At 41.2% G+C, this 27,736-nt stretch overlaps 1 protein-coding gene across 1 annotated transcript in view; it reads left to right on the top strand.

The window, feature by feature from the left end:
* Nucleotides 1–25,020, top strand: part of LOC127566862 (transmembrane protein 106C-like) — a 42,322-nt gene extending 17,302 nt beyond the window's left edge. The window contains exons 2-7 of the mRNA XM_052009359.1: nucleotides 1,722–1,785; nucleotides 8,253–8,412; nucleotides 9,824–9,964; nucleotides 11,131–11,180; nucleotides 12,368–12,421; nucleotides 21,836–25,020. Of these exons, the coding sequence (XP_051865319.1) occupies nucleotides 1,722–1,785; nucleotides 8,253–8,412; nucleotides 9,824–9,964; nucleotides 11,131–11,180; nucleotides 12,368–12,421; nucleotides 21,836–21,953 (587 nt within the window). The 3' untranslated portion in view covers nucleotides 21,954–25,020. The remainder of the gene's footprint in view (nucleotides 1–1,721; nucleotides 1,786–8,252; nucleotides 8,413–9,823; nucleotides 9,965–11,130; nucleotides 11,181–12,367; nucleotides 12,422–21,835) is intronic.
* The last annotated feature ends 2,716 nt before the right edge of the window (nucleotides 25,021–27,736 follow it).

Genomic DNA, 27,736 nt, shown 5'->3' on the forward strand with positions numbered 1-27,736 from the left:
AACTCATTTCATCTGCTTTGCTGCCAGCTTCCATCCGAGTCTCATTTTCACACGATCCATTTCTGACTTCCCTGAGATGCACAGAAATGGGGGTAGGCATAATGGATATTAATCACTATCCTAACTACTCTCCCTCTCTGCTTCCTGTAAGGACTTGATTCTGTTCTAGTTTCTCCAGCTTTACTGTATCTGTTCTGATAGCTTCTCAACAAATGTTTCTGAAATGGTCTCTTATTTTCTTAACCAAGGTTTTCCCCTCCATAATTGACAGGACTCAACACATCCATTCCATTTTCTGCAATTCTGCTCTCTCCACCCCACCAGCCTCCAGATTCAACAGATCCTTGAAGGTAGTAGAAATTGCAATGTGATGCCACCACCTGGCACATCTTTCCCCCTTTAGTATTCTGAAGAAACTATTCCCTGCATGGCTCCCCTGTTCACTTTCCAGTTCCAGTGTCCACTCCCTTCCTTTCTGGCAGCACCTACCCATGCAACTGCAGGAATTGCAACACCTTTTTGACCTCTTCCCGTCATTCAGTCAGGTAAAGCAATGATTTGTTTGTACTACTTCCAATTTTGGTGCTGCTTCTTCTGGAGAAGGTAAAAAGTCATCTCTGTATAACACCTCTGCTCAGTCCACAAGAGTGACCTTGAGCTTGCAGTTACCTATCACTTTAATTTTCCATCCCACTCCAATTCTGGCCTCCTGCACCATTCTAGCAAAACCTACATAAACTCAAGGTACAACATCACATCTTCAGTATGCATGTTATAGGCCTTGCAACATTGTCCGAAGTTTTAATTCGGACTTTATTGTATCAGAACCTGGTCACCTACCTACAAAGATGTCAATAAGCTTGAAAATGCAGAGAAAGTTTACACAGATGTTGCCAGGACATGATCTGAGTTACAGGGATAGGTTGAATAGGTTAGGACTTCATTCCCTGGAGTGCAGGAGAATGAGGGGAGATCTTGGAGAAGTATACAAAATTGAGGGGTATAGATGGGGTGAATGCATGCAGGCTTGTTCCTGTGAGGTGAGACTAGAATTGGAGGTCATAGGTTTGGGATGAAAGGTGAAATACTTGAGGGGAATCTAAGGGGGAACTTCTTCACACAGGTTGGTGCGAGTGTGGAATGAGCTGCCAGTGGAAGTGGTAGATGTGGGTTCAATTGCAACATGAGGTATAGAGGGCTATGGTCTGGGTGCAGGTCAATGGGACCAGGCCAGCATGGACAAGGTGGGCTGAAGGGCCTGTTTCTGTGCTGTAGTACTCTGACTCTATAACCAACCTGTTCTGAGAGGTCATCAACTTGTAACATTTTCCTCCCCAGATAATGGCAGACTCGATTGAGTGTTTCCAGCATTTTCTTACAAACTTCCAACATCTGCAAAGTTTTTTGGCATCTCACTTCCAGCATGTTTAACTTTCCTGTTCCCATCATATTTGCACATCCTCCAGACAGATCATCTGGTATTTTTATTTTGCACCTCTTCAATTTTCCTATGCAGCCACTTCACCTGACTTTCAAACCACCACCAACCCCCTCCCCCCCCCCCCCCCTCCCGGTTGAGTATTGCAACTTGTACTCAAATTATCTACGTTGCATAACCCATGGAGGAAAAACTGCAAGTGGGTATTAAATCTATTTGGGAATTTCTTTTGTTTTGTTCTTAATACTGTAAATTTGCTGAACACTTTCATTTTGTTTTGCAGGGCAGATAAATGAATTGGTGGCTTTGATACCATACAGTGACCAGAGGTTGCAGCCACAAAGAACGTAAGTCTTGCAAGGACTATAATCTGTAACTTGCTATTGCATATGGTGTGGTTAGACTTGGTAGGGTTTAAATTGGTCAGCTCTTCAATCGTAAGTTTCACTAGGGAGGTCTCAACACATTGGGAGAGTTGATAGCCAAGGCTCTTAATTTATGGCCTAGTCCAGTAGTGACTACGTTACACCAATTTGCCTTCATTGACCTATTATTACAGAACTTAACAATATCTGCAATTAACTTTGAGACCTATGTTCGTGGTTCCCATAGCCCTTGTGACTTGGCAGCAAACAAGAAATGGCAATTGCATGCTATAACTCAAAGGTCGTAGCATCTTAATAGAGTGTAGAGTCTGGTAAATTTGTGGACCTCTCCCACAAGTCAGGTAATCAATTTGAGATTGGGAGCCAAATTGGATTAACTTTTTAAAGACGTGAATCTGGGGATGTTCATGAATCAGAAGGATTTAATGTAGGTTTTCTCTTGGTTTTGGGGGTGGGGGGGTGCGGGGGTGCCAGGCAGGCAGGGGTGAGGTAGTTTCCCTTTGAGGGATGCCTGAATAGAAGGAACTGTTTTGGGGGATTAAGGAGAAAGGTTAAGGTCTTGTGATCTGGGTAGCAGTTGAGGAGTAAATCTTTGGTATGGCAAACACATAGATGTTTACCAAAAGCAGTCTCTTGGATGCCAGTGTATATTTGTACAGGTCCATGCAGGTATTGGGAAAAGTTTGGTAGAAGTGGTTTCTCATGAAGAATCAATACAGTAAGAAATTTTGGTGAAATAAAGTGTAACCAATCTGGATTTAATAGCTGCTTGTATAAGTCAGGACAGATTTGAATGTCAAGTAGAATTTCTGATGCTGTTCTGGTACTTGTCTATTTAGCCAGTGATTTGAGACAGTTTCTGTTCTAAATTGAACTTGGGGGGGGGGGGGGGGGTGGGTGGAGTGGTTTGCATAGTCTTTCAGAAGCAAGTTTTACCTCAAACTCCCATTGAATTTGTATTGAGGGCAGGATGCAATGATCTTAGTTCTTTGTCTGAACTGATTACCTGCTCACAAGTGGAGGAGGGCTTGATTTATCTATGCAGCAAGTTGCCATGTAACAAAGTTCCATGGTTTGAACTGTTGACAGTCCAGACTTTGTTCCATTAGTCATCACTGAAATTGCTAAGGTGAGGGCAACTGGAACAATGGTTTCCTTGAAACCATTCCCTCAGGAAAAGGAAGAGGTATAGCCTGAAAGAGCAGAGTACCCCTGTGGCCATTCCCATCAAAAATAAGTATACTGCTTTGGATACTGCTGGTGGGGACAACCTTCCAGGGACAAGTTGCAGTGGTCACGTCTCTGGCACTGAGACGGGACCCTCAGCTCAGAAAGGAAGGAGGGAAAAGAGAGCAGTAGTGATAGAGGATTCAATAGTTAGGGGGACAGAGGTTCTGTGGGAGAGATCGAGAATCCCGGATGGTCTGTTGCCTCCCTGGTGCTAGGGTCCATGATATCTCTGATCGCGTTCTCTATATTCTCAGGAGGGAGGGTGAGCAGCCAGATGTTGTGGTCCACTTAGGGACCAATGATGTGGATAGGAAAGAGGAAGTCGTCTTGCAAAGAGTTTAGAGAATTGGGTGCAAAGTTGAAGGAAGGATGTCCAGGTTTGCAATCTCAGGATTGCTATCTGTGCCATGAGCTAGTGAGGCTAGAAGTAGGAAGATGATGCAGCTAAATACGTGGCTAAGGAATTGGTGCAGGAGGGAGGGCTTCATGTTTCTAGACAATTGGGCTTTGTTCCAGGGAAGGTGGGACCTGTTCCGACAGGACAGTTTGCACCTGAACTGGAGGGGGATGAACATTTTTGCGGGTAGGTTTGCTAGTGCTGCTCCGGGGGGTTTAAACTAGATTTGCAGGGGGAGGGGAACCAGAGTGTTGGAGCAGATCGTGAGGTGGAGAAGGATAAAGGTCATGCGAGGACTACAGGTATTGACAGAAATCAAAGGTTTGTACATGATAGAAATGTTCTCAGGTGCATCTATTTCAATGCGAGGAGTATTGTAGGTAAGGCAGATGAGTTTAGGGTGTGGATTGGCACGTGGGATTACGACATTATTGCTATTAGTGAGACTTGGTTGCAGGAGGGGCAGGACTGGCAGCTTAATGTTCCGGGGTTCTGTTTCAGATGTGATAGAGGGGGAGGAGTGGCATTACTAGTCGGAAAATATCACAGCTGTGTGTAGACAGGACAGCCCAGAGGGCTCATCTACAGAGGCCATATGGGTGGAGCTGAGGAACAGGAAAGGTGTGGCCACACTAATAAGGTTGTATTATAGACTGCCCAATAGTCAGAATTGGAGGAACAAATCTGTAGAGAGATAGCAGACCGATATAAGAAACAAAGTTGTAATAGTGGGGATTTTAACTTTCCACATTGGGACTCCCACACTGTGAAAGGGCTGGATGGCTTGGAGTTTGTCAAATGTGTTCAGGAAAGTTTTCTAAATCAATATGTAGAGGTACCAATGAGAGAAAATGCAATACTTGATCTCCTATTAGGGAACCAGACAGGTCAGGTGACAGAAGTATGTGTAGGTGAGCATTTTGGGTCCAGTGATCATAATGTCCTTAGTTTCAAGTTAATTATGGATAAGGACAGGTCTGGTCCTCGAGTTGAGGTTCCAAATTGGAGAAAGGCCAATTTTGTGAAAATAAGAAAAGATCTAGGAAGAGTGGATTGGGATAAATTGTTTTCTGGCAAGGATGTGTTCAGTAAGTGGAATGCCTTCAAAGGTGAAATTTTGAGAGTGCAGAGTTTGCATGTTCCTGCCAGGATTAAAGGCAAAATTAACGAGCATAGGGAACCTTGGTTTTCAAGGGATATTGGCAATCTGGTTAAGAAAGAGGTGTATAGCAGGTATAGGCAACTAGGAACAAATGAGGTACTTGAAGAGTATAGAAAATGTAAGAAAATACTAAAGAAGGAAATCAGGAAGACAAAGACATGAGGTTGCTTTGGCAGATAATGTGAAAGTAAACCCGAAGGGTTTCTACAAGTATATTAAGGGTAAAAGGACAGTAAGGGACAAAATTGGTCCCCCAGAAGATCAGTGTCCGTCTGTGTGGAGCCTCAGGAGATGGGGGAGATCTTGAGCAGTTTTTTTGCATCAGTATTTACTCAGGAAACTGGCATAGTGGGTATGGAAGGAAGGGAAAAGAGCAATAGTGTCATGGAACATATAGAGATTAAAGAGGAGGAGGTGCTTGCTGCTTTACAGTGAATGAAGGTAGATAAATCCCTGGGCCTGATAAGAGATTTCCTCTGACATTGAGAGACTAGTATAGAAATTGCAGGGGCCCTGGCAGATATCTAAAATGTCCTTAGCCATGGGTGTGGTGCCAGAGGACTGAAGGGTAGCTCATGTTGTTCTGTTTTTTAAAAAAGGCTCTAAAAGTAAACCAGGTAATTACAGGCCAGTGAGCCTGACATCAGTAGTGGGTAAATCATTGGAAGGTGTTCTGAGAGTGGATATGTAAGTATTTGGACAACCAAGGGCTGATTAAGGATAGTCAGCATAGCTTTGTGCATGGTAGATCATGTTTAATGAATCTTGTAGAGTTTTTCTGAAGAGGTTACCAAGAAAGTAGATGAAGAAAAGGCTGTGGATGTTGTCTACGTGGACTTCAGTAAGGCCTTTGACAAGGTCCCACATGGGAGGTTAGTTCAGAAGGTTCAGACACTAGGTATCCATGGAAAAGTTGTAAACTGGATTTGAAATTCTGTGTGGGAGAAGACAGTGGTAGTGGATTGTTTCTCAGACTGGAGGCCTGTGACTAATGGTGTGCCTCAGGGATCTGTGCTGGGACCATTGTTTTGTTGTCTATACCAATGATCTAGATGCTGATCCAATTTACCACATTATCAAGTTTGCTGATGACACTAAGATTGGAGGTGTTGTGGACAGCGAGGAAGGCTTTCAAAGCTTGCAGAGGGATCTGAACCAACTGGAAAAATGGGCCAGAAAATGGCAGATGGAATTTCTTGTAGACAAGTGTGAGGTGTTGCATTTTGGAAGGACAAATCAAGGTAGGATATGCACAGTAAATGGTAGGGCACTGAGGAGTGCGGAGGGACAAAGGGATCTGGGAGGTCAGATACATAATTCCCTGAAAGTGGCGTCACAGGTAGACAGGGTTGTAAAGAAGGCTTTTGGCATCCTGGCATTCATAAATCAAAGTATTGAGTATAGGAGTTGGGATGTTATGGTGAGGTTGTATAAGACATTGGTGAGGCCAAGTTTGAAGTATTGTGTGCAGTTCTGGTCACCTAACTATAGGAAGGATATCAGTAAGATTGAAAGAGTGTAGAGGAGATTTACTAGAATGTTTGTGGGGTCTTCAGGAGTTGAGTTACAGTGAAAAATTGAACAGGTTAGGACTTTATCCCTTGGAGCATCGAAGAATGAGGGGAGATTTGATAGGTTTACAAAATTGAGGGGTATAGACAAAGTAAATGCGAGTAGGCTCTTTCCACCTAGATTAGGAGAGATAAGTACAGGAGGACATGGCTTTAAGGTGAAAGGGGAAAAGTTTAGGGGGAACTTCACTCAGTGGTGGGAGTGTGGAACAGGCTGCCATCTGATGCAGTAAATGCAGGCTCACTCTTGAGTTTTAAGAATAAATTGGATAGATGGATGGGAGAGGTCTGGAGGGTTATGGACTGGGTGCAGGTAAATGGGACTAGTGGCATAAAGTTTTGGCACAGACTAGAAGGGCCAAACGGCCTGGTTTCTGTGGTGTTCTATGGAAAACCATGCTGTGAGTGAGTTTGGGGAGGGGGAGCAAGGTCAGGGAGATCCTGATGGATTGGTTGGTGTGACTGACCATTCACATGGGCCTCTGCAGATATGAAGAGGACTAGGATTCAACAACACAGGAGCTGTGGCGTTGTCATTGACTAAGGTTCTGTTGATTGCCATGTAGCAGAGTTCGTGTGTATCAGTGGGTTGTGTGTGATGGCCAGCTGATCAACTGGAGCATTAATTGGTAATAGTGGCATAAGAATAGAGGGTCATGTAGGGGAGGGAGAGAAGTAGTATTGGCTAAGTTTGTGGATTATGTTAATCATATTCTTGCAACCTTCAACAGGCAGTCAGAACAAGACAGACCTGTTGAGGGTCATGCCAAAGTGTGCGCCAAGTTGTGGTGAATCTACTCCCTAAAGCTGGCAATGAGAGCTGTACAATAAATTTCCATTTCCAGAGAAGTGTGGGAACCAGGGCCATTGCTTATGAAAGGGAGTGTGGGAATTGGCAACCAGTCACCCAGATGAAGCATTGGGTTATATTTTGGTGTAGCTGGCAGATGGTTTGCAAGGTGGATCAATGACTGTATTTGACTTTGATTGTAGCCTCTACTTCTGGAAGTGGTCCACCATTATTGTCGTCCTGGTCCCTGTGTGCTTCAGTAATGTAATTGGCTTTCACAAATTAAGTTGTCATATAATAGATATTAAAGAGCATAAGAGGCCACTTGGTGAACAGTATTGATGATGGGAGCAGTTCTTTCAGCAAGTTTTGCCATGAGCTCATATGTCATCCAGAATAAGATTTGGCCTACAGCTCTTCTGGGCCATTGGTTTCCTGATGGTGATGATCATGTCTCTTGCCAGATTCATAGAACATAATCCACTCATCCAGGGCATGCAGCAGCTGCTATGGCAGCGGGCAGGTCCTCTGCCCATTTGTTGCCAAAGGCCCAAGGTGGGATATAGCCTTTTGTTCATGAGGGAAGTGGTTTATTTCTGGAAGATTTGGAAAGGCTACAAAATGTCAGAATTCATTGAGGTCTGTCTGTTTTCTTTCTACTTTTTGACTTTGAACGTGTCCTGTGCCACTTTTTTATGATGGCCAATCTGCATTTTGGATAATGGTGGTTTGATTAAGCTTGCATCTTTTTTGATCCTGCATTGCTGAGCTTAGTAATCATTTTGTGATGTGGTTTTCTTTGAGGACATTGCTATTACTCATGAGCCTCTTGTTTGGCTAATCTGACTTTGGCCTTTAATGTTAAATTGACTGGTCCAAGGCCTCTCGTTGTGTTCCAGAAGGTGTGTGTTTTTTGTATATGGTTATGAAAGTTGCTTAATTGGCATTATCAGTTTGACGCTGTGTCCAGTGTTCCATTTTTTAAAAAGCTGGGTTTTTGGATAGCTGTTGCCTTTCACCTTGTAGAAGATTTACCTCGGTTTGGATGCTGAAAGGAAGGTGAGATTAATTTGCATCTTCCAAATTCAGTAATTGGGCAGAACAAACTGTGTAGATCCTATTATTCCATTGGACAAAAATTTCATGTCTCAATACTTATATAAAAATTTTGTAGAGCATAATGAAGAATGTAAATTGTATTTTCATTCTGGGACTAACAACTTTGGAAAGGAATACTATCTAAAGGAAACATTTTAAACTTGTCATCTTTTGTTTCAGGAAATTGTACGTCTTCATATCCATATTCCTGTGCCTATTCGTATCTGGGCTGGTTGTCTTTTTCTTGTTCCCTCGGTCAGTGGCAGTGAATGATGATGGAATCAGAGTGGTTATTGTAAGGTTTGACTCCAATAACTCCAGAGTCATCATTGATATGACGGTAATATTTGAAAATAATACTCATTTATTCCATTAAATCTATACTCTTGCCTCTTTGTTACATTTTTTCTTTCCCAATCCCACCAAACCTCTTGTGGTGGCTCATTTTTTATATAAAAAGTGTGAATTGGAAAACACTGTTGCAGGAAGATGTTATGCACACTAGTATCTCCTTCACTGAAGTGCTTGGACATTTTGAAAGAATTAAATGTAGTTTCTATTGTAGTATAGCCACAATCAATTTCTGCACATTGAGACTGTATGAACAGACTGTATGAATAGATTATCTGAAACTGCTCTAAGTGTGCCACTAGCTCTTGGAAAATTGGTTACAGCCAATCATTGTGCACATTATGATCAAATGATTTGAAGTTGACAAGCTATCTTTTGGCTGGAGAACCAATTGTATCTGGCAAGTTCCTGAGCTAATTTAAAATGAGGTGATTTTTGAGTGTAACAGAACCCAATCAGATGTGAAATACTACAGTTACTCTTTCAGTGGGAAAGGGATTCTGTGGTGATGTATGGCATTTTGCTAAGTAGCTTTTTGAGTAGGGACATCCTGTGCTAAATCTCGCAACAATGTCTCAATCTGTATTTGTTTTTGGTTTTGTAGCTTGTTTGTGTGACCTCCTAACTTGCTAGCAATGATCCAGGTTTAGTTTATGAAATGATGTTGGCAAAGTGCCTGGGTGTAGCCAAATTGCATGTTGGATGTCACCTTTAGAGCTGTCTTTTTGCTAATGTTCACTGAATGTTATGGGAGGGGGAGGAAAGTGGGAAGGAATGCATTACTATTACAGCACACACCATTCTGTACTGGTACTTTTCAAAAGACCAAAACACATCCAATAGATACTGTTGGAAGTACTTGGCTGGTCAAATAGCAATCCTGGGGAAAGTGCATGATATTGCAGATCATGGGGCCCTTCAGAACTTTTGGGGGGGGGGGGTGAGGTGGGGTGGGAAAGAGGAGTTGTGAAGAAAATAAGTTGCACAGAGCTGGAGAGAACAGGAAATGTCTGATGGGATGCAGACCAAAGTTGGCAAAGTAACAATTGGTCCAAAAGCTGGCATTTGGAGACCTTTTTTTTTTAAAAAAAACATGTCTTCTGGAGGGGGAGTGGTGGAGAAATGATTAACTGAAATTGTTACATTCAATATTAAGTTTCTTGGATGTGCTGTTCCTTAAGCTGGTATTGTGCATTGTTGGAGCAACACTAGAGCAGTGGTTGAAGGCAAAGATGGGAATGGGATGGAATTGAAATGGCAGGTGGCTGGCAGTTTGGTTATTTGTGGACTGAAGACATGTTGTGCAAAGTGCTTACCCAATCTACATTGTTTCTACATCAGTGAAAATGTAATGCCATCAGCTGTGTTCTTCCTGAAACTGGTTTTCTCTTTAATTTCAGAGCACACTCAACATTAGTAACTCCAATTTTTATACTGTTTCTGTGGATACACTTACCAGTCAAGTCCAGTACATGAAAACTGTGATTGGAACAAAGCAGTTGAATAATGTTTCAGTTATACCACCTCTAAGTGAGAAACAGGTAACTGTTTATTTGTACTGGATTTTCTTTACTTTGAACACTTTCATATGCCCCTTTTCGTGGAGTGTAGCTTGATCTGCTATATGCTTGGTGTGGAATAGAGATGCAATATGGAAATGGGCCCTTCAGCCCACCCAGGTGTGTGCCAGCTTTCAAGTAGCCATTTACATTTAATCCTACCTTGACCCATTTTCTTGCCTTCCCAGATTCTCACTCACCTACACAATGTGTAGTTGCCAATTAATCTACCAACACACAGGTCTTTGGGATGTGGAGGGTACTCAAGTAGCACAATGTGCAAACTCTACACAGGTAGCACCTAGGATCAGGAGTGAACTGGAGTGGTGAGGCACCACCTCTACTAACTGCACCACTGTGCTGTAGGAAGTGTCACATCTGATTTCTGACTGATATTATACAAAACCTTGGTGCCTGTGGTATGTAAAACCATTTCTTTTAAGTATCATGGCTGTCATTCCCCAGTGGAACATAGGGATAAAAATTTGACATCAAGGCTAAATAGGCACCTAATCTTCTAGTTTTGATTTGACATTTTGGGTGATCCCTTGACTTGCCTAGAGTTTAACTTTTGGATCAAATGATTCTTGAGACTAGAATGTCACTACCTTTTTAAGTGTTCTGTACCTATGTTGACTCTGGAACAGTGCAAATTAAGCAAGCTTGACAATTTGCCCCCAGTCTTTGTTTAAAAAAGAATCTGCTGACCCTGCATTGTTAAATAGGAGCATATACTATTTTACCACCTTGACACTAGAGACAGGTTAATGGTTATTCCAGGGATCTTATTGTTCAAATTTTAATAACATTGCTGTACAATAACAGTGGGATTACTAGGCTAATGGCTAGAGTTTTGGGCCATTCATTCTTGCCTGGCCTATATTTGGCTCCAGACCCAAAAATGTGGTCAACTCTTAAATTGGTTCAGAGGCAAGCAGGCATAAATGATAAATACTGGCATTATCTACAATGTCCCCATCTTGTGAACAAATAAATGAGGCTTTGAAGCTTTCAGACTAAATTGCCTAAAATGTTCACACAGCAAGTAAATAAGACAGCTGGTCATTCTATTTGCATAAGTAAAAGTGATATTAAAGATTTATGCTGTTACTGATTTATTTCTTGTATCTATGAACTTAATTTTGCAGGTTAACTACACTGTTCAAATGGAATTTAGTGGACCTCTAACATACGTGTAGTAAGTCATTTTTCCCCTCCCACCCCTTGTTCACTGTCTGAATGTTAACTGCATTCCTTTATAAATAGCTGCTAATGGCATTCAGTACATCTTTACTAAATTTTGGAAACTAAATGGCTTCTCTTCCATCCAAAAGCTGCAGTTTGAGAACTTTATTTGCTTGTTGAGAAGTAGAATTTAATTTGGGTTTATGGAGCTGTTCAGTTAAAATACTAAAGGATCAAATCTTATTTTGGAAAGCTGCTGCAGTCAAGAAGTAGATGGACAGTAACTATTTTGCTCAAGTTTTTTTGATCTTTCCATTAACAAATGGAATGCAATATTACTTTGTCCCCTTGGGTTGTGTACATATTTAGATATACTCACCACTTGAGTAGCTGAGTGTTTGGGAGTTTGTGGTAATCTAATCCAGGTATATTTAAAATTACCTGCCCACTTTTGAATCGACTGACTGAGTTGGCTCCTTTCATTCCTTAAGGTAACTTTTTTGAGTTTTGGGGTGGTATGGAGAATTGATAGTACATTTAGGCTTTTTCCATAGGAAAGTATTTTGGATTTCCTTTCTCTCCTCCCCATGCCCTTTTCCACTTTCCACTTCCTACTTTGTCCACTATCTCTGAACTAAGTCTATAGTATTAGGCCTATAAAAATTACTTTCATGGGCCTAATACAGAAGTACAAGCCTTGTGGTACAGTATGATTCTCCACTGCTAGAGTGGAGCAAGTTACAGTATAAATCATGATCTGGTGCTTGTTTCCAACTTTTTTTCTGGCACCTGAACATGAGGGCAAGCAGAGTTTTGGACCATGTGTTTAAACTTGTGTTAATACAAGTCACTTCAAGAATCCAAATGTAACAACTTTTTAATGGCAATTTAAGTCTGGTTGTAACAACTCTGATTCTCTGAATTTCGGTAGGTATGAAATTGGAAGGATTTTGGAGTGGAGCTGCTTGATATTTTCTGACTTGAAATCTCACTTCCCTGAGGTAGTGAAGCAATCTGAAATTTTAAACTATGACAGAAACCATTCCTTTTGGTGGCAGGAAGGAAAGGGGCGTTTGGATCAATTAGAACTGATCTTTTTGTGATGTAGCCTTTGCTTTACGATAGATGTATGGTCCTGTGAGCATCTGGCTTGCCCAACCATGGTTGAGGTGATTTTAACCAGTTTATTTTCTTCCACAGTACTTTTTGCACAATGCCATCAATCAAGGTCCATAATATTGTTGTCTTCATGCAGTAAGTTCATTAAGATTTCTCTTACTAAATTAGAATGAAGACTTGCTCTTTACCAGTACTGTTACTTTTAAGATGTTAAAAACAAGCAATATAGTATAATGCATTTAAATTAGCAATACTTTAAAAATCCAAGTGAAAGGAGCTCTGTCAATCAGATTGTTACAGCTTCAGCCACTGAAATAACTGGAAAAGCTTGAATACTAAACTGACTATTTAGCTGTGTCAATGCCTTTTTTGTGGAACTGTCTGTTCAGTCACATTTTCCCTGCCTTCTGCTTTCTTTTTGCTCCCTGGCCCGCCCTTAGCCCTGCAAGTTATTTTCAGGTAATTATCGTAACCACTTTTTGAAAAACCTTTGTTCTCTCATCTCCACCCCAGCACTTCCTCTCCCTAATTCTATTTGCCCTGTCCAAACCCCTCAATCTTGCTTGCATCTTATCAAATCTCCTCGTGCTTTGCTCCAAGGAGAACAATCCCAGCTTTTCCAGTGTAACTTCAAGGTTGCTCATCTTCAAACTATTTTCTGCATTCTGTGGGGCTGTTGTATTTCTAAAGTGCGGTGACCAGAATTGAGTGTAATACTCTACCAGTTTTGCTCTAGCCAATGTTTTGTGTGTGTATTTATAATAAAAAAAAAGTCAATATGACCTTCCTGCTTGTACTCCATGCCTCTAAAGCCAAAGATCTCCAAAGCTTTGCTGCTTGCTGCCCTGTAATGAGGAAGAGGGATTGGGGCAGGCTCCCCAATTTCATTTTGGGAAATAAATGACTTCAGCTAAAGTACAGTCTAGTCTGAGTAATATAATGCTTTAGTGACCAGCATTTGACATCTCAAAAATGGATACTTGTCTGAACACTTGCTCCATGCCACGTGTTTGAATAGTGGAACACCTGTGGCTAAAAAAAAATGTTGGGAACTACTTGGGCTGGGCAACAAATGAACAAAAACAGTTAACGCATAGGGTTGATGAATTTTCATCAGTTCTGATGACCAGTCATCAACCTGTGACAAATGCTGCTTGACCTGCTAGGTCTTTACACCATTTACTGTTTTGGTCATGTTACCAGACAGAATTGGTCTCCAGCTTTGCTTCTAATTGGCCATTTGAATCTAAAACCATAATGTATTCTAATTCATTGAAGTGTGGTTCAACCTTTTTGTACTGGGCATCAGTGGAATGTACTTGTGTTGGTACAAATTGAAGTTTAGATTTTTAAAATTACTATTAGTCTGGTTAACTCTTTATCACCCTCTTGTATAGAAGCAAAATTAAAGCTAAAATTTGTTTGGTCCTAAACTTGGAAGCTTGAGCTATCTCTATCCAGTTTTTTAAAATTCTGTCTTTACTGCCTCAAAGGTTTTTAAATTATTCCTTTTCTTTCAAGATGGTTGCAAGGTGATTCTTGGCATTGAATTGCCCCAGACAAACTACACTAAGGCTTTTTGTTTTGGTTCTCGCTTCACCAGCCATTGAACCTGCTTTTAGATCACGGATCACTTTGGTCTGGAGGAAGCCATCTCGTGTTTTTGCAGAATAAACTACTTTTCAAAATTTGAAAGTAAATTTTCTATATTTGGAGAAGGCTACCTTAAGTAAAAAGTAATCTATAGACTTACCACCATCCATGATACAAACCTGATGCCTCATTGATTTTGGTTCAATTTTTTAAAATTATGTTGGACCCAAAACTACAAACAAACAATTTGAACATGTTCCCTAATCTACTTTGAATATGGTCTGTAATTTCAGTTCGTCAAAGCTGATGTATTCAAAGTGCCAGAAATCCTTTTGGCAGAAGCACTAAATGGTTGCCTAACTGAAGGTTTACTGTGGTTTTTGTTTTACACAGCATGCTTTTTTGAAAAGTGATTTAACCCAGGGTGGACCACTATTGTAACTACTTCCAGGTTGCATTGCACCACTCCAGAAATTCAACCAGCCACTTTGTCAGGATGCATGCTCTTCTGACATTGTTTGGCATCAGTCATGCATTTAATAACCTCTATCCTTGTGCAACAGCTGCTTTGGCACTTGTAACTATAAAATTTGATGCTGGTCCAAGGAGCAGTTGTCTTTCATCAGTTGCAAGCCAAGCAGGTCTCCATAACACTGCTTACTATCTAGCAACAGTTTTCTCGGGTTGAAAAATACTCCACTCCAGATGCTTCTATCAACTGACAAATTAGTACGTGGAGGTAGCTTCCAAAAGGGGTTTCCATGGTGATCCTGCCAATATGAGTCTGAGCTGCTTGCAAGTTTGGGGACTTTGAGGGAAAAGATGAAGTGCTTGGATTCAAAGACCCCATTTGCAATCTATAGGGATAGATCACATCCCCTGTGGTCTGCAGAATTTATTCCTATCTTGGATTCTGAGTAGTGTCTCCATAGGAATAGTTTATATAGGCAGTCATTGCAGATGCAAAATTGTCTGGATCTCCTAAACGGGTGTGTATCTGGATTCTTAAGGTCAGAGGATCAAAGTTGCTCACACTCACCACTTCCTAGACTCCATGTCACTGAGTGGCTATTGGATGGTCTATGCCATATCTCAGTTTACAGATTTTTTTTTTGGCTGCTTTCCCAATATTCAGGCTGTGGCACTCCTTTGGAGTCTGGCACCCCTCATGGATCATGAGGGCTTCTACTCCATTTTTGTTCCTGGCCACACAAATATTCCCCTAGTTTAATGCCAAGTATCCAGGAAGCTCTTGTGACTCTATCTTGCAAGAGGTACCATGTCTTCTATGGCAGCATTGCTCCAAGGGCTGAATCTTGGGTGATTGAGGGCTACCTCTTGCCTCTCCTGCTTCTGAAAGTTGTGCATACTCAACACCTGCAGTGTTCCTACAGTGAAAACTATGGCACTAATGGAACCCTAGAAGAGAATGCTTGGGGCTGTGTGCAGGCAATAGAATCTCATCTCGAGTCAGGGATATGCATTGCAGTGCACCAAGCAGATCAATATGCTTATCTGCTTCATTCCACCCCATATCGACAGGAGAACTTGGCCCTTGTCTCAGGGTCCACTGTGTAAGAAAGACAAGAATAAAATGAGAATGAGCATTATTGGACCCTACGAGGGCAAAATGATGCAGATCATGTGCATTGCAGGAGGGAACCTGTATTTGAAAGTGAAGTTGAAGCACCTGAATAGCCAGATCATCCCCATAAGCACTCTTGTGCATCACTTTATGGATTTGACCCAAATCATTGACAATTCCTTTCCTCCCTCAGATGCTGCTCAACCAACTGAGTTCTAACAGCAGTTTATTGCTCTAGATTTCAGCATCTGCAGTCTCTTATCTACTTCATGGAATTTGTTCTATTGGGACTGCCAGGCAGCACACTTCAGTTGTGGTTCATTTGCTGAAGTGTTGCTATGGCATGGCTAATGCTTCATTCAAATGTATCCCACCTTGTGGGAGGGAAATGAACAGGCACCTTGTTGAAAGCCTAAAGGATGGGGATCACATAACTAGAAGCAATACCTTAGTCATGCACAAAGCATTCTTGTCTTCAAAGACAAATTAGTGCCTGTTAATTGGCACATAACCTCAGTGCACTGAATCTGCCCTAGCTGAAAGGGGCTTCTTTTTTTAAAAAAAAATCCAGGGACACCTTTGTCGAGAATGACTTGCTTCTCTAGACTGAGTGGAAGATGCCTTTCGTGAATTTTTTTTCAACATTGGGTGACTGTTGCACAGCAATGACCATACCTGACAGGTCTTGGCTCAATAGTAGGGGGAGCAAAGATGATTGGAGACCAGGTTCTGCTTGATGCACAAACACTCCATACCAAATGAGTTGGAGGAGAGTTGGGGGGGGGGGGGGGGGGGAGATGTGGGCAAGCATGTGCTTTGTCCAAGGACATGTAAGACCCACAGCAGCTGTGATTACTAGCAGCTAGTATCCATGGAGGCAAATGGCCTTGTGATTGGTTGATGGCAACAAGTTTTCATTGACAATGAACACTGTCCCTGAAATGAGTTGTCGTTTCATACAGCATGATTTTTAAGTCAAATTGAGATTTTCAAAGTAGTTGCTCTAGTTATACTTGTAGAATCATAGTGGGGAACAGTTGATGCAGATCATCTTTAACTTTGACATTGTCTTCCAAAAATGGAACTGTGCTAAGATCACCAACAAATTGATCTCCTTTGGAGTATCGCATTCTCATTACTGAACTCTCAGGAATGAGGATCACTCAGCAGCTGCACTCTTATCTGGCAAAGTGCAAGGAAGGAAAACTATGCTTGAACTTCTTTGCACACAGCCTGATTAATGAATTGATGACATGTGGTCCTTAGTGTTCTGAAGCTACTGTGGAAGTGGGAGCAGGATCGTGAAATATTGCAGAGCACAAGACCTTGGATCCAAAGTCCATTGTTGGATGTAGTTTGGAATCAAATTTCCCAAAGATAGCAAACCTGGTACCCAGTCAAAGTTTTGAACTTGCCAGATGAAAAACTCAACTGCAGATGTTGAAGTCTGAATAAATACAGAAAATACAAGAAACTCTCAGCAGTGTCTTTGGCCTGAACTGTTTGTTTCTTTCCACATATGCTGCCTGATCTGATTTGTTTTCACATTTACTATTTTTTATTTTTGCTGCAGTTTCATTTATGTGATGTCAAGGATCTGCCTGTATCTATAATTACACTGAGCAACAATGATGCCACACAATGGGATCACTTTCTATTGCCAGTGATGGAGAATAGACATTTAACTCATGGTCTCCTCCTCCCACCATGACATGGTGCCCATCTGAAATGTTTCTCCATCTTAGATGGACATTGTGTTCAAAGCCTGCTGCAGAGCAGCAGGTGAGTAATTGTCTCTAATAAGCTAACTATTCTGTGCACTGCCTTCATATTCTCATTTGTGGCATAAAAGCCATAAATCAAACACTAATCTGATTATTTGGGAAATCCCAATTGTTCAGCATCTAGCTCACTGGGTGCTGATTCCTGTACTCCTGCCCATTGAACAGGTTGCTGGTAAACTTATTCTATTGTTTGGTGTCTTGGATGTTTTAGTAATAGTCCAGCAGATCTAAAAGTCCAGCACCAGCTTGCTGTATAACTGTGCTTTCCAACTGTTCGGAAGGTCTGTTACTGTAGCACTTGCTTCTAAAACCCAGTGGCTGCTGGTAGGCTGCTCCCTTTCATTTGGAGGGTCTGCAGAGATTTCATGAATGTATGGGGTTAGCACTCTACCTTGATGGGACTGCAGCAAGCATTTTGGCTGCAACTGGGCTAACATCTTGACTGAAAATGGATAATTATGTAAGCAAAGCTGATCTGAAGGGTGGCAGCAATATCATTCTCCACATGCCCATGAGCTTGGGTACCTAGGTAGATAAGTGACCCAGACTTCATTTCCACCAGGATTCTGCCAGGAGTCCTTTCCTACTCTGGGTGATCAATCTACTCCCAATGGAGATCGGCTTGATCCTGGGTGGTGCCTCTTCCTACAGAATGTCTCTTGGCCCAATGCCCATGAGGGGGACTCTCTCCTTTGAGGCAGGAGATCCAGCCAGGTTGGCCTTGGTGGGTGTTTGGAGCCCTTGCCTGAAATGCAGTGGAAACTATTGCAGTCAATCAACATCCTTGAGGTAATTGACTTTGGGTTAGTGACATTGGCAAGACACTAAGTTCTAGGGGTGTCAAGTATCCCAGCTGGAGACAGTATCCTCGGGGGGGGGGGGGGGGGTGGTTGTGTTGAGTGCTTTCCTTGATCATGCAGTTTTCCCCTGGCATTGCTTCATGCACCTTGGCTTGTTGCACCAGGAGCCTGGCACTTGCACAACCTTCTGCTAGCCTCCCTTGACATTGGCTTTCTGCCCCACCCCAGTGCATACACCTGCTAGGTGTGCATTTCATTAACCTGATTGTCCAATAGCAATCCATAAGTGTGGTGCTGACTGCTTCTATCCTCCACTGTGTTTTCACAATTGTTAATCTGCCACAGTGTACCTTGGATCGGAAGCCATGCAGGGACTGCTACACAAGTAACTGGCAGTTGCTTGAAATTCAGTAGTAAATGGCACTTATTGCAATAAATGGCAGCCTTTCTCAGCCCAAATGCATCTGTGATCTGCAGTTTGGTTCACTTGGCACAAGGATGTTGCATAATTAACCTAAAAGTTGGAGCTAATGAACTTCTGGACAAATGAGTTTTGTTTGTCTATCTTATCTTTGCATTATGACCACTTGATCCTTTTGTGCTACATGGTAGTGTTGATGTCTGATGCAGAACAATGGAGAGGGGTGGGGGGAATTGCACAGTTTGTGTGCAGTGGTGTTTCTTGTCTATAACTTTTAAGGGTTATTAACAAACATTGACCAGTTATTGAAGAGCAAGGCTTAAGGTGTGCAGATAACAAAGCCAGCTCTGTATTGTGGCACAGTATACAACACACCTTAATGCATTTTTGTTTGTGTTGGAGCAATGCAGCAAAGCTTGTGTTGAAAGTGAATTTTGATCTAGTGAAGTTGGAAATGCTTGCAAAGCTGGAAGTGGCCCAGCTAGGACTTTGGACTGACAGTCAATCCTGTTTCTCTAACAGAAAACATCCAATTTTACCTTGCAATCTAAACTGCTTGCACCTTGTCTATTCCTAAAAGCACTTCTGCCTTCACTTGACATTTCCTTGCACCCTGAATGCATATCTTTTTTAAGTTGGTATTTGTGATGTTCTGTAGTCTTAATATCCCTAATTTGACCCTTATCTACATCTTTGAGTTTAACTTCAAAAATTTTTCTTTGAACAAGCATTAAAATATTTCAATCGTTTGCTAGATTTTACTGAGGTATCGGGACACTCCCTAGTTTCTGTTCTGGAACTGCACAGTGCTCACTTTTACTTGATACAGTGAGGAGCACCACAAGGTTAAATACCCCTCCCCAAGTAATGATTACACATTCTATCTAAGCTTTTGTACTATATCTGTGTATCGTGCATCCATGTCTTTCAAAGCCTTGCTCGTTTTGGTAACCTTCAAATGTTGGCACCAACTAAACATTTTATAACAGATCCCAAAATTGGAGTTGCATATGTTCCAGCATGAGCAGAAAGTGCTGAAAATACTCCATGTTTGGTGGCATTCGTGTCAAGAGAAATGGTTAATGCTTCAAATTCTTGACCTATTATCAGATATCCCAGTTAACAATGGGTTTTAGAATAGGGGTGATGATGAAGAGGGAACACGAAGGTCCAAGAGACTGAAGTCATTTAATCTCCTTTGCCAAGACTGATGAGAGAAAAGGAACTAGTCACATTATTTTCCACCAAAGTCTTTGTAGTGTCACGAACCAGCAACAAAAGAAACACACTGAGCATGTTTCAGTGTTAAAAACTATTTTATTAATCACTACTTATGATAATACATAAAATAAAAGTAAAAATGTTAGTATGTTAGAATTCAAAAATGTTAAACCTCGAACGTTAACCCCAAAACTAAACTCTTTGTGTGTGTGTGACAAAGTCCAAACTCCCAGTTCAGGAATGGTTCTTAAAGTTCAGTTCCGCAAGCCATAAGGTGAAACATGAGCAAGGGCTTCTTCAACAACCACCGTTGTCAGAAGATAAGACGTAGATGTAGAGAACATAGGGAGAGTAAATACGAAATCCAAATGTTCCACGATGGAACCCCAAACGACACTTCAGCGTTTACTCGGTAGTGACTTCCTCACCCCGAAAAGCATCCGAATCGTGGTCGTCCACACACAAATACCTGTTTCCTTCTACAGGTCAGCAACAAAGTGAACTCCACCGGATTACTTCCAACTTCCATACATGGATTTCAGTAGCAAACACAGTTATTGTTTCTCATCCATCGATAGAGAAAACAAGCAGGCTGGTGTCTCTCTCCCTTCTCTCTCTCTCTCTCTTCTAACTTTTTCAACAACGTCATTACGTCCTTTATCTTCTATTGACGTAAGCACGCCCCACACACACACACACACACACACACTCTCTATCTTAAAGGGACTTTCACTGAGTCCGTAACAGTAGCATCTGTGATGGGAAGGCTTTGGAGCAGGAGCCAAATTATTTGATCAACAGTAGACCTAAGAACAGCTTATTGAAGTAGCTTAAGATGGTTAGGCCTGGTGTAGTCCTTAAACCATGGCAATATGCTGAGACTGAGATTGCCCTAACTGCTACAACAGATTTCCTTTAGTGCTGTATTGATGCACACTAGTGCAGAGGTTCCAATAGCACTGTCACTACCCCATCCACCTCTTTTAATGCAAATAGATTGTCCTGTTTTATTGTGGACTTAGCAAATTTCAGCATGGCTTGGGAAGACCCAGCACACTTCCAGTAATGCAAAAAGATGCATTTCACTCTGTTTTGATGTACATGTGACTAATATCTTGTATCCAGATCCCAGTGCAATTGTACTAGAATACATGTGCTCTGGAATAGCATTCCTTCTAGCCAATCTCTAGTTCTTGGCTGGCATATTGGGAAATTGGCTTTTGCACTGGGGATCTTGAGGCCAAGATGGAATGTTCACACTACTGGAAGGTGGTTCCAGGGCTTCAGCCTTGACCCTTGTACGTTTGCTGTTGCCAGTGTTGAAGATGGATCCAAGGCAATGGCAGTTCATCTCTATCTTTTTTAATTGTTTACCACCTTTCACAACCTAGATGTGGCTAGCTGATGGAGCTTTGATCTGATTCATTGGTTGTGGAATGACACAAGCTGTCAGCATGCTATTCCTTTTTAATATGCATGTAGTCTTGTAGCTTCACCAGGTCGACTGTAACATTGCCCCAAGTTCAGTTGTGAGTTGCAGTTCCTGCTTGAGATTCAAACACAATCTAGACTAATATTCTGAGGGAGTGTTGCACTTGGGTGCTGTCTTTGAAATCTTAATTTAAGATCTTCTATGCTCACGCAGGTGAACAGAATACCATGACAACCTTGGGCATTACTTCTGGCAACCTGACCAATGTAATCTCTATTAACATCCCATTATCTAGAGGCTGCACATTGGCATCTTGTGTGTCTCACATTTTCTAAGTACAGTGGGATATCCCAAAATGCTTGACAGTCATCAAGATCTGAAAGCACTATAAATGCAGCTCTTTTGTGCATGCCAGCCTAATCAACCATGAGCACAGAGGTGGGGTAGGCTTGAGGAGCCTCATGGCCTACTATTTTTTTTGACACTGGTTTTGGGGTAGAGAGGCATTTGCTGTGCCACTGGGCTTCATCATGGGATGCAGGCAGAAATAATCAGTCACGTACCCAATGGTCTGTGTCGATCAATTAATGTGACGTGTCAAAGGACTGGAGTGCCTATCTTGCCAATATCACTACTTGTAAGCAATGTAAACTGTTCCTAATGTGTAAACAAGTCCATTCATGTCATGTTATCCCTTTATTTTCCTTTCTCAGGACCACAGTGAAAAGCTCTTACTTGGGACATCCATCGCAGAACTCTTTGGAAGCATACCGCTATTTGGATTGTGGGTCCAATTCTACAGCATACAGGAGACCCCCTTTGAACCACTGAGATTTGTAGCAGTTTATTCTCCACTTGAGCTCCTCTCCCTTTTTCCCCTCCATATCCTCAATGTTTCAAAGTAACTTGTATTCATTTAACACTGGGCTGCTCTCTGTGGTGGAAAATCTGGAGGGTCTATTTCTGCATTTTTTGTTATAGTGCCTGTATCCAAGTATTTAATTTATAGTAGTTTTATCAAATGATATCCAAGAATACAGCTTTTCAACCTGATGACCACTGTACCTTAATCCTCCTGAAGAAAGCTTTTTAACAATAGACCCATCAGAGCCCATTCTGTTCCATGCAGTAAATAGTCACCTAAAACTATCTGTAGCACAATCAAGCACTGAAATTAAAAATCCCAGGACCAGCCTATGACCCTGGATGCTTTCTCAACCCTTGTGACCCCAGTACACTAGCTCCTGAATTGCATGTGCACTTTAGCCCTAACCTGGTCACTTCTTTCTATGACCCTTTTTGTATCTTGAATTTGAGTCTTCTAGTGTTCTTAACTCTGGTCCTGGTCTTTTTTTCCCTTTTCCCACTTGTATACGTGTTTTAAATGCACTTGGCCATTGAAATGCAGCCAATTTTCTTTTAAGAACACCAGTCCACATTAAAGACTTGCATCAAAGTTATTACTAATAGTGTTTTGTTGTTTCACCAGTAAACATTCAAATTGAACATTTAACCAGAGTATAAAGAATTGTAAGTCACTTTTTAAACCCAACTATGTAGCAGTTAACATGACCACGTAGGAGAATCTAGTCCTCCACCTATATGTTAAGTTGCATTGAGCTTTACTACCACAGCAGTCACTTTCTAACATGCTTTATAGATTAACTTGTTGCATCACTTAAACACAATTGGATAGTGATGTAGCCTGTTGCAATCTTGATCACTTCATTTCAATCCCTATAATTAGAGATGCAACCAAAAGATCCTCTACTTTTTTGGGTAGGTGCAATTGAACCTGCTGTGGCTAGTAACTGTTCAAAGCTGGTGTTTAAATGGCTACATATTTTGAGTACAGAAAGGTAAATCCCTAACTAAAGCTAGTGGAAATGGAAGATGAGTAGTCTTCAAACTAAGTTCATTGGAAACCTCTGCTATATTTTGAAGATGTCATTGCCTGTCTTGCCAATTACACCAGATCAGAAGGGGAACTTGCATGAATGTTTGGTTTCCTGTGGACCAGACTAGACAAAGAAGGAAGACTGAAAGTACATTTTTTTTATTCTTGTGACTTAACATGGAAAAATTCTCATACTGGAGAAAGTGGATTTTATTTTGTGGTGTAATTTATTCCAAGATATATTTGTACTAATAAGGGTGTTTATAGGGTAAGATGCACACTTAAGTGTGGGGATGGGAAGGAGATACCAACTTGTAATTAAGTTCTTTCAACTTGAACTTTAGCTTGTGACTCAGCTGGGCATTGCTTTTTTTTTAAAAACTATTGGTCATTGCCAAAACATCTTGTCTGTGATGCTCCAACCTGTCCAATTAAGTGAGAACCAGTTCTGTGCATGATGTAGAACCATCATTGGGCAGAAGAGGGGAAACCTGGTGTTGAAATGCCAACTTGTCTTTGTGCAAATGTGATGTGATCATGAGTTTATCTTGGTTAAGTGGTGCAGAACAAGGGGAAAACAAAACCTAAGCCAGTTCAGTGACTTGGACTTAATTCCCTGCTTGTTCTTTCTGGCAGGTTACTGAAGAATTGTACCTTTTCTTGCCAGGTTAGAATTGATCTTTTCTTAACTGGCAACCTGACTTTGCCAATAATTGTCATGCCTCTTCAAACCAATTTTTGCAACACTTTCTCCAGGAACTGTGGGGTTTGCACTTGTCCATCAGTTCTGGCATTCTACCAATGAAGAGCTAATGGGACAGCTGCTTAAAATTGGGTTCTATAATCCTCTGCCATTTGCAATTTCAAAATGTACAGAACTTCTGCTTTTGTGGTCAGTGTTGGAGGCTGCCTTCACTCAAAATATGCATTGGTTGCAGTTTGAGGGAAAAATTGACAGTATTAAACTAGAGCCTTGTGAGGTTTCAGGTTTCATGATCCTTGGTTCATCCAATTCTCAACATCTACCCCCCCACCCCCCACCCGTTACTGCTAGAAGGATGGATGGCTTTCTGTGAGAACTACAGCCCATCCTTTTATAGACTTTTGTTGGAATGACTGTTTTTAATTCTGCTTACAAAAATGGATCTTGTATTTAATCATGTTTCATACTGGATTGTTTTCTTTCCAAGGGAAAGGACAGAAGGCCTGACCAGGCTGGAATGTCTTTAGCACTGAGCTGATGTGCATTGTTTAAATGTAATGCTGTCAGTTACTAGCACTTTTTCCAAATAAATGTTGACTAAGGGACTAGTGTACTGACTTCTATAATTTTCAGTGATGTGAAGTACTGCTTTGGCCTTTTTTTTTAAATGTCTCACTATTGCACCGTTGAACAATTGCTAATCTGGCACCATGCTGTGACCATGTAAGCTTTCTAATGAGCTATTAAAGTAATCAACTGGAAACTTTGCGCAAAGATTCATTCATAGCTGGGCTGCTTATGGTTGCTACATAATTTTATGGGACTTGTTTCACCCTGTATGCAAACGCCCACTCAGTCTTGCATCTCTGGCCTATGCCCATGTTTTACTAATGTGTTCATACATCAGTCAGGATGTGAAACTTTCACCCTAATGTTTTTAAAAATCATGTTTAATAGAAAATCAGATGAAGCAAGTAATCAAACAGTGCTATCTGGTTAAGCCTAGGACATTCCCATGAGCTAGCTTACTGAATTGTACTTCAGAACCTGAACCTTAAACTGCTTTGATTCTGATCTCTCTAATTCTGTCCTTGATCTCTTGCATTTTTTTTAATCCTACATCATGAAAAAGTTCCTTATAGAAAAGTGTCACACTTACCTACTGCAACTTTGTTAAATAAGCTTGTGCACTTGCAGCGCAAAATGCAGTTATTCATCATTCCAAGCAGGCAAGGTGGGGACAGCTCTTGCCCCCATATTTGACTACTTTAGCAGTCATGTAGAACATTTTCACTTTTGAGCAAATCGACAAACCTGCTATTAAATGGCTATGCTGCTAATGCCATAATGTAGCTGGCTGTTTCTGGTTTTGACACTGAGCACTGCTACTCCTGAATGATGCTTGGATATAATATATAAAAGCACAAAATAAAGAGCGTGGCCTGAATCTCTTGAGCTCATTCTTTGTTTAGCTGTAAACTAAGTGTATGGTACCTGGGACAATTAACATAGGCAGAATACTTTGAGCTGACAACCAGAGCTTATTGACTTGTTTTGGCACAGATCTTAATAGTCTGGATTTCTAACTAATATTCAATCTTCACTCAGTTGCCAACAGCTAGTTCTGTAGCTGTAAAAGAGCTTCCTGCCCCAGTCAAACTTGTCTTCCAGACACGTGTATTACTCTTCAATATTGACTCCTAATTCATACTTGACCTTTTAGATATTCAAGGGAATTGAGATTGGCCCTTTTGTCTCAACCTTTAGTGTGATGATGCAAGTGAATCTATGGGGGTATGGTGGTACTGTGGTTAAGTAACTGATACTCCAGTAAGTTCTGGATTATTAATATGGAGAATGAGTTTAAATCCCATCAAGGCAGCTGAGGAATGAATTAAAATCAAGTAATTTAAATTTTAAAAAGGCTACTTTCAGTAACTGTAACAGTATAAGATATCTTTATTAGTCACATGTACATCAAAACAGTGGAAATACATCCTTTGCATAGTGTCCTGGGGGCAGCCCGCAAGTGTTGCTATGCTTCTGGCACCAATATAGCATGTCCACAACTTCCTAACCTGTGTCCTTGGAATGTGGGAGGAAACTAAAGCACCCAGAGGAAACCCATGCAGACACAGGGAGAATGTACAAACTCCTTAGTGGCTGGAATTGAACCTGGATCGCTGGCACTGTAAAGCATTATGCTAGCCACTACACCACTGTGCCTGCAAATATTATCACCCAATGTGGGGCTCGAACCCACGACCCTGGCATTAAGAGTCCCATGCTCTACCAACAGAAATCGATCTGGTTCACCAATATCCTTCAGAGCAGGAAACCTGCCATACTTGACCAATCTGTCCTATGTACTTCCAGACCAACAATGGGGTTAACCAACCGTCACACTGGTTTGGGCACAATTGGGGATGGGCGTTTGGGGCCCATTTCTCATGAACAAATCAGTAATAAAATTCATGCCAACCAATTTGAATTGATTTGGAATGGTCCAACTTGAGGCTATGTAAAGTGGAACTGAACAATGTGATAAATGCCATGATGTAAATTTATTATGGTCTGTTTTTAATCTCCAGACTCGATTGCAGAGAACCACAATGCAATCTTAGTGTCCTCGGTTTCAAGCTTCCACAATATGCTATTGTTTTGGTTGATCTTGTTCTCCAAGAGAGGCTGGGTTTCTGCCTATTCGAATGGCCTGGCTCCAAAGACCGACAATGAATACCTTGTTTTTTGCTCTCTCCCCAAACCTCTTATTTATAAATAAATTGTAGCATGCCTTAATTTAAGCTACTGTTTCTGCTGCCATCTTTGTTCAAGATTCAAGTGATGGCTTCTTTCCCTCCATCTTCAGTATGGTGCTTGTATTTAAGATTGTTTAGGTGCAAGCTGCTTATGTTCACATGAAGAATTTCTCTTGGTGCCAAGCTCACTCGAGTATTGTACCTAAATATTATCCATGAAGTCCTACCAGAGACAGTACAATAATTACCCTGTTCAGAGTGAAATGCACCAAAAATAGAGTTGAAAATCTCAGGACTTTGTCCCTTTATTCTATATTGTCATCCATCTTTTACCTGCTGATCACAGTGTGCTGAGTTCAAAACTACTATGAAGTGCTTTGCAAAGAAAATTGTACACTGAATTTGTATCAAAGAGCATATATGTGCAATGTTCTTTTCCCAGCAAACTATGCAGCTTGTGGTAGAGTCAGGTTATTGGATTGAAATTCTCATCAGGCATTTTGAGCCTATAATTTTAGATTGATATTCCAATTTGGAACTGAAGTTATATACTCTCTGAAGTGCCATTTTCAAGATGAAACATTAAAGATGTTGTCTTCTCGTAGTTGGATGTGCCATTATTTTGGAGAGCAGGGTCTGTCTTGGATAACTTTTATCATAACTGACATTAAAAGCAAATGATTTGGTCATCACCTCTAGCTGTCTGTGGAACCTTGTTATACGCAAATAGTCTGCTGTACTTCCTAAGACTTGCTTCAAAGTGCTTAACTGGTGCAAAGTGTCTCATGCTCTTCAAAATGTCAGGACGTTCTATTTAAATGCTTTCATACGGTGATGTGGAATAGGCTTTGCAATTTGAAGCAAGAGTTCACTGTAATAACTGTTTTGGGCTGTGTGAGAACTGCATAGCTGTATGCAAATCATTCAAAAGGCAAGAAGTTGCACAATAGCTTTTGCTCTTGCACTGCTCACCCTGGCTGATGGATTCAAAGAGTATTATGCTTGTTTTTAAAAATGCTTGAAGCAGTTGCTTGTATGGAAGCTGCTAAGGAGAATTACACTGACCCTTTCTTGAATCTATCAGTTACTTTGAGAACCCAATTGCAAATATGGGTGTTTTGGACAGTTATTTCACTGCTCAGTTATTTGCTAAGCATTGCAGTTTCTCTGAAGAGAGTATCCTTGGGGCTGTTGGACTCCCCTTTCTTTGCTCTATTGTATGCATCATGCCTTGCTGGTTAGGGTCTTAAAGTGG

This window comes from Pristis pectinata, chromosome X (genome assembly GCF_009764475.1).
Source record: "Pristis pectinata isolate sPriPec2 chromosome X, sPriPec2.1.pri, whole genome shotgun sequence".
In the NCBI taxonomy this organism is placed as follows: Eukaryota; Metazoa; Chordata; class Chondrichthyes; order Rhinopristiformes; family Pristidae; genus Pristis; species Pristis pectinata.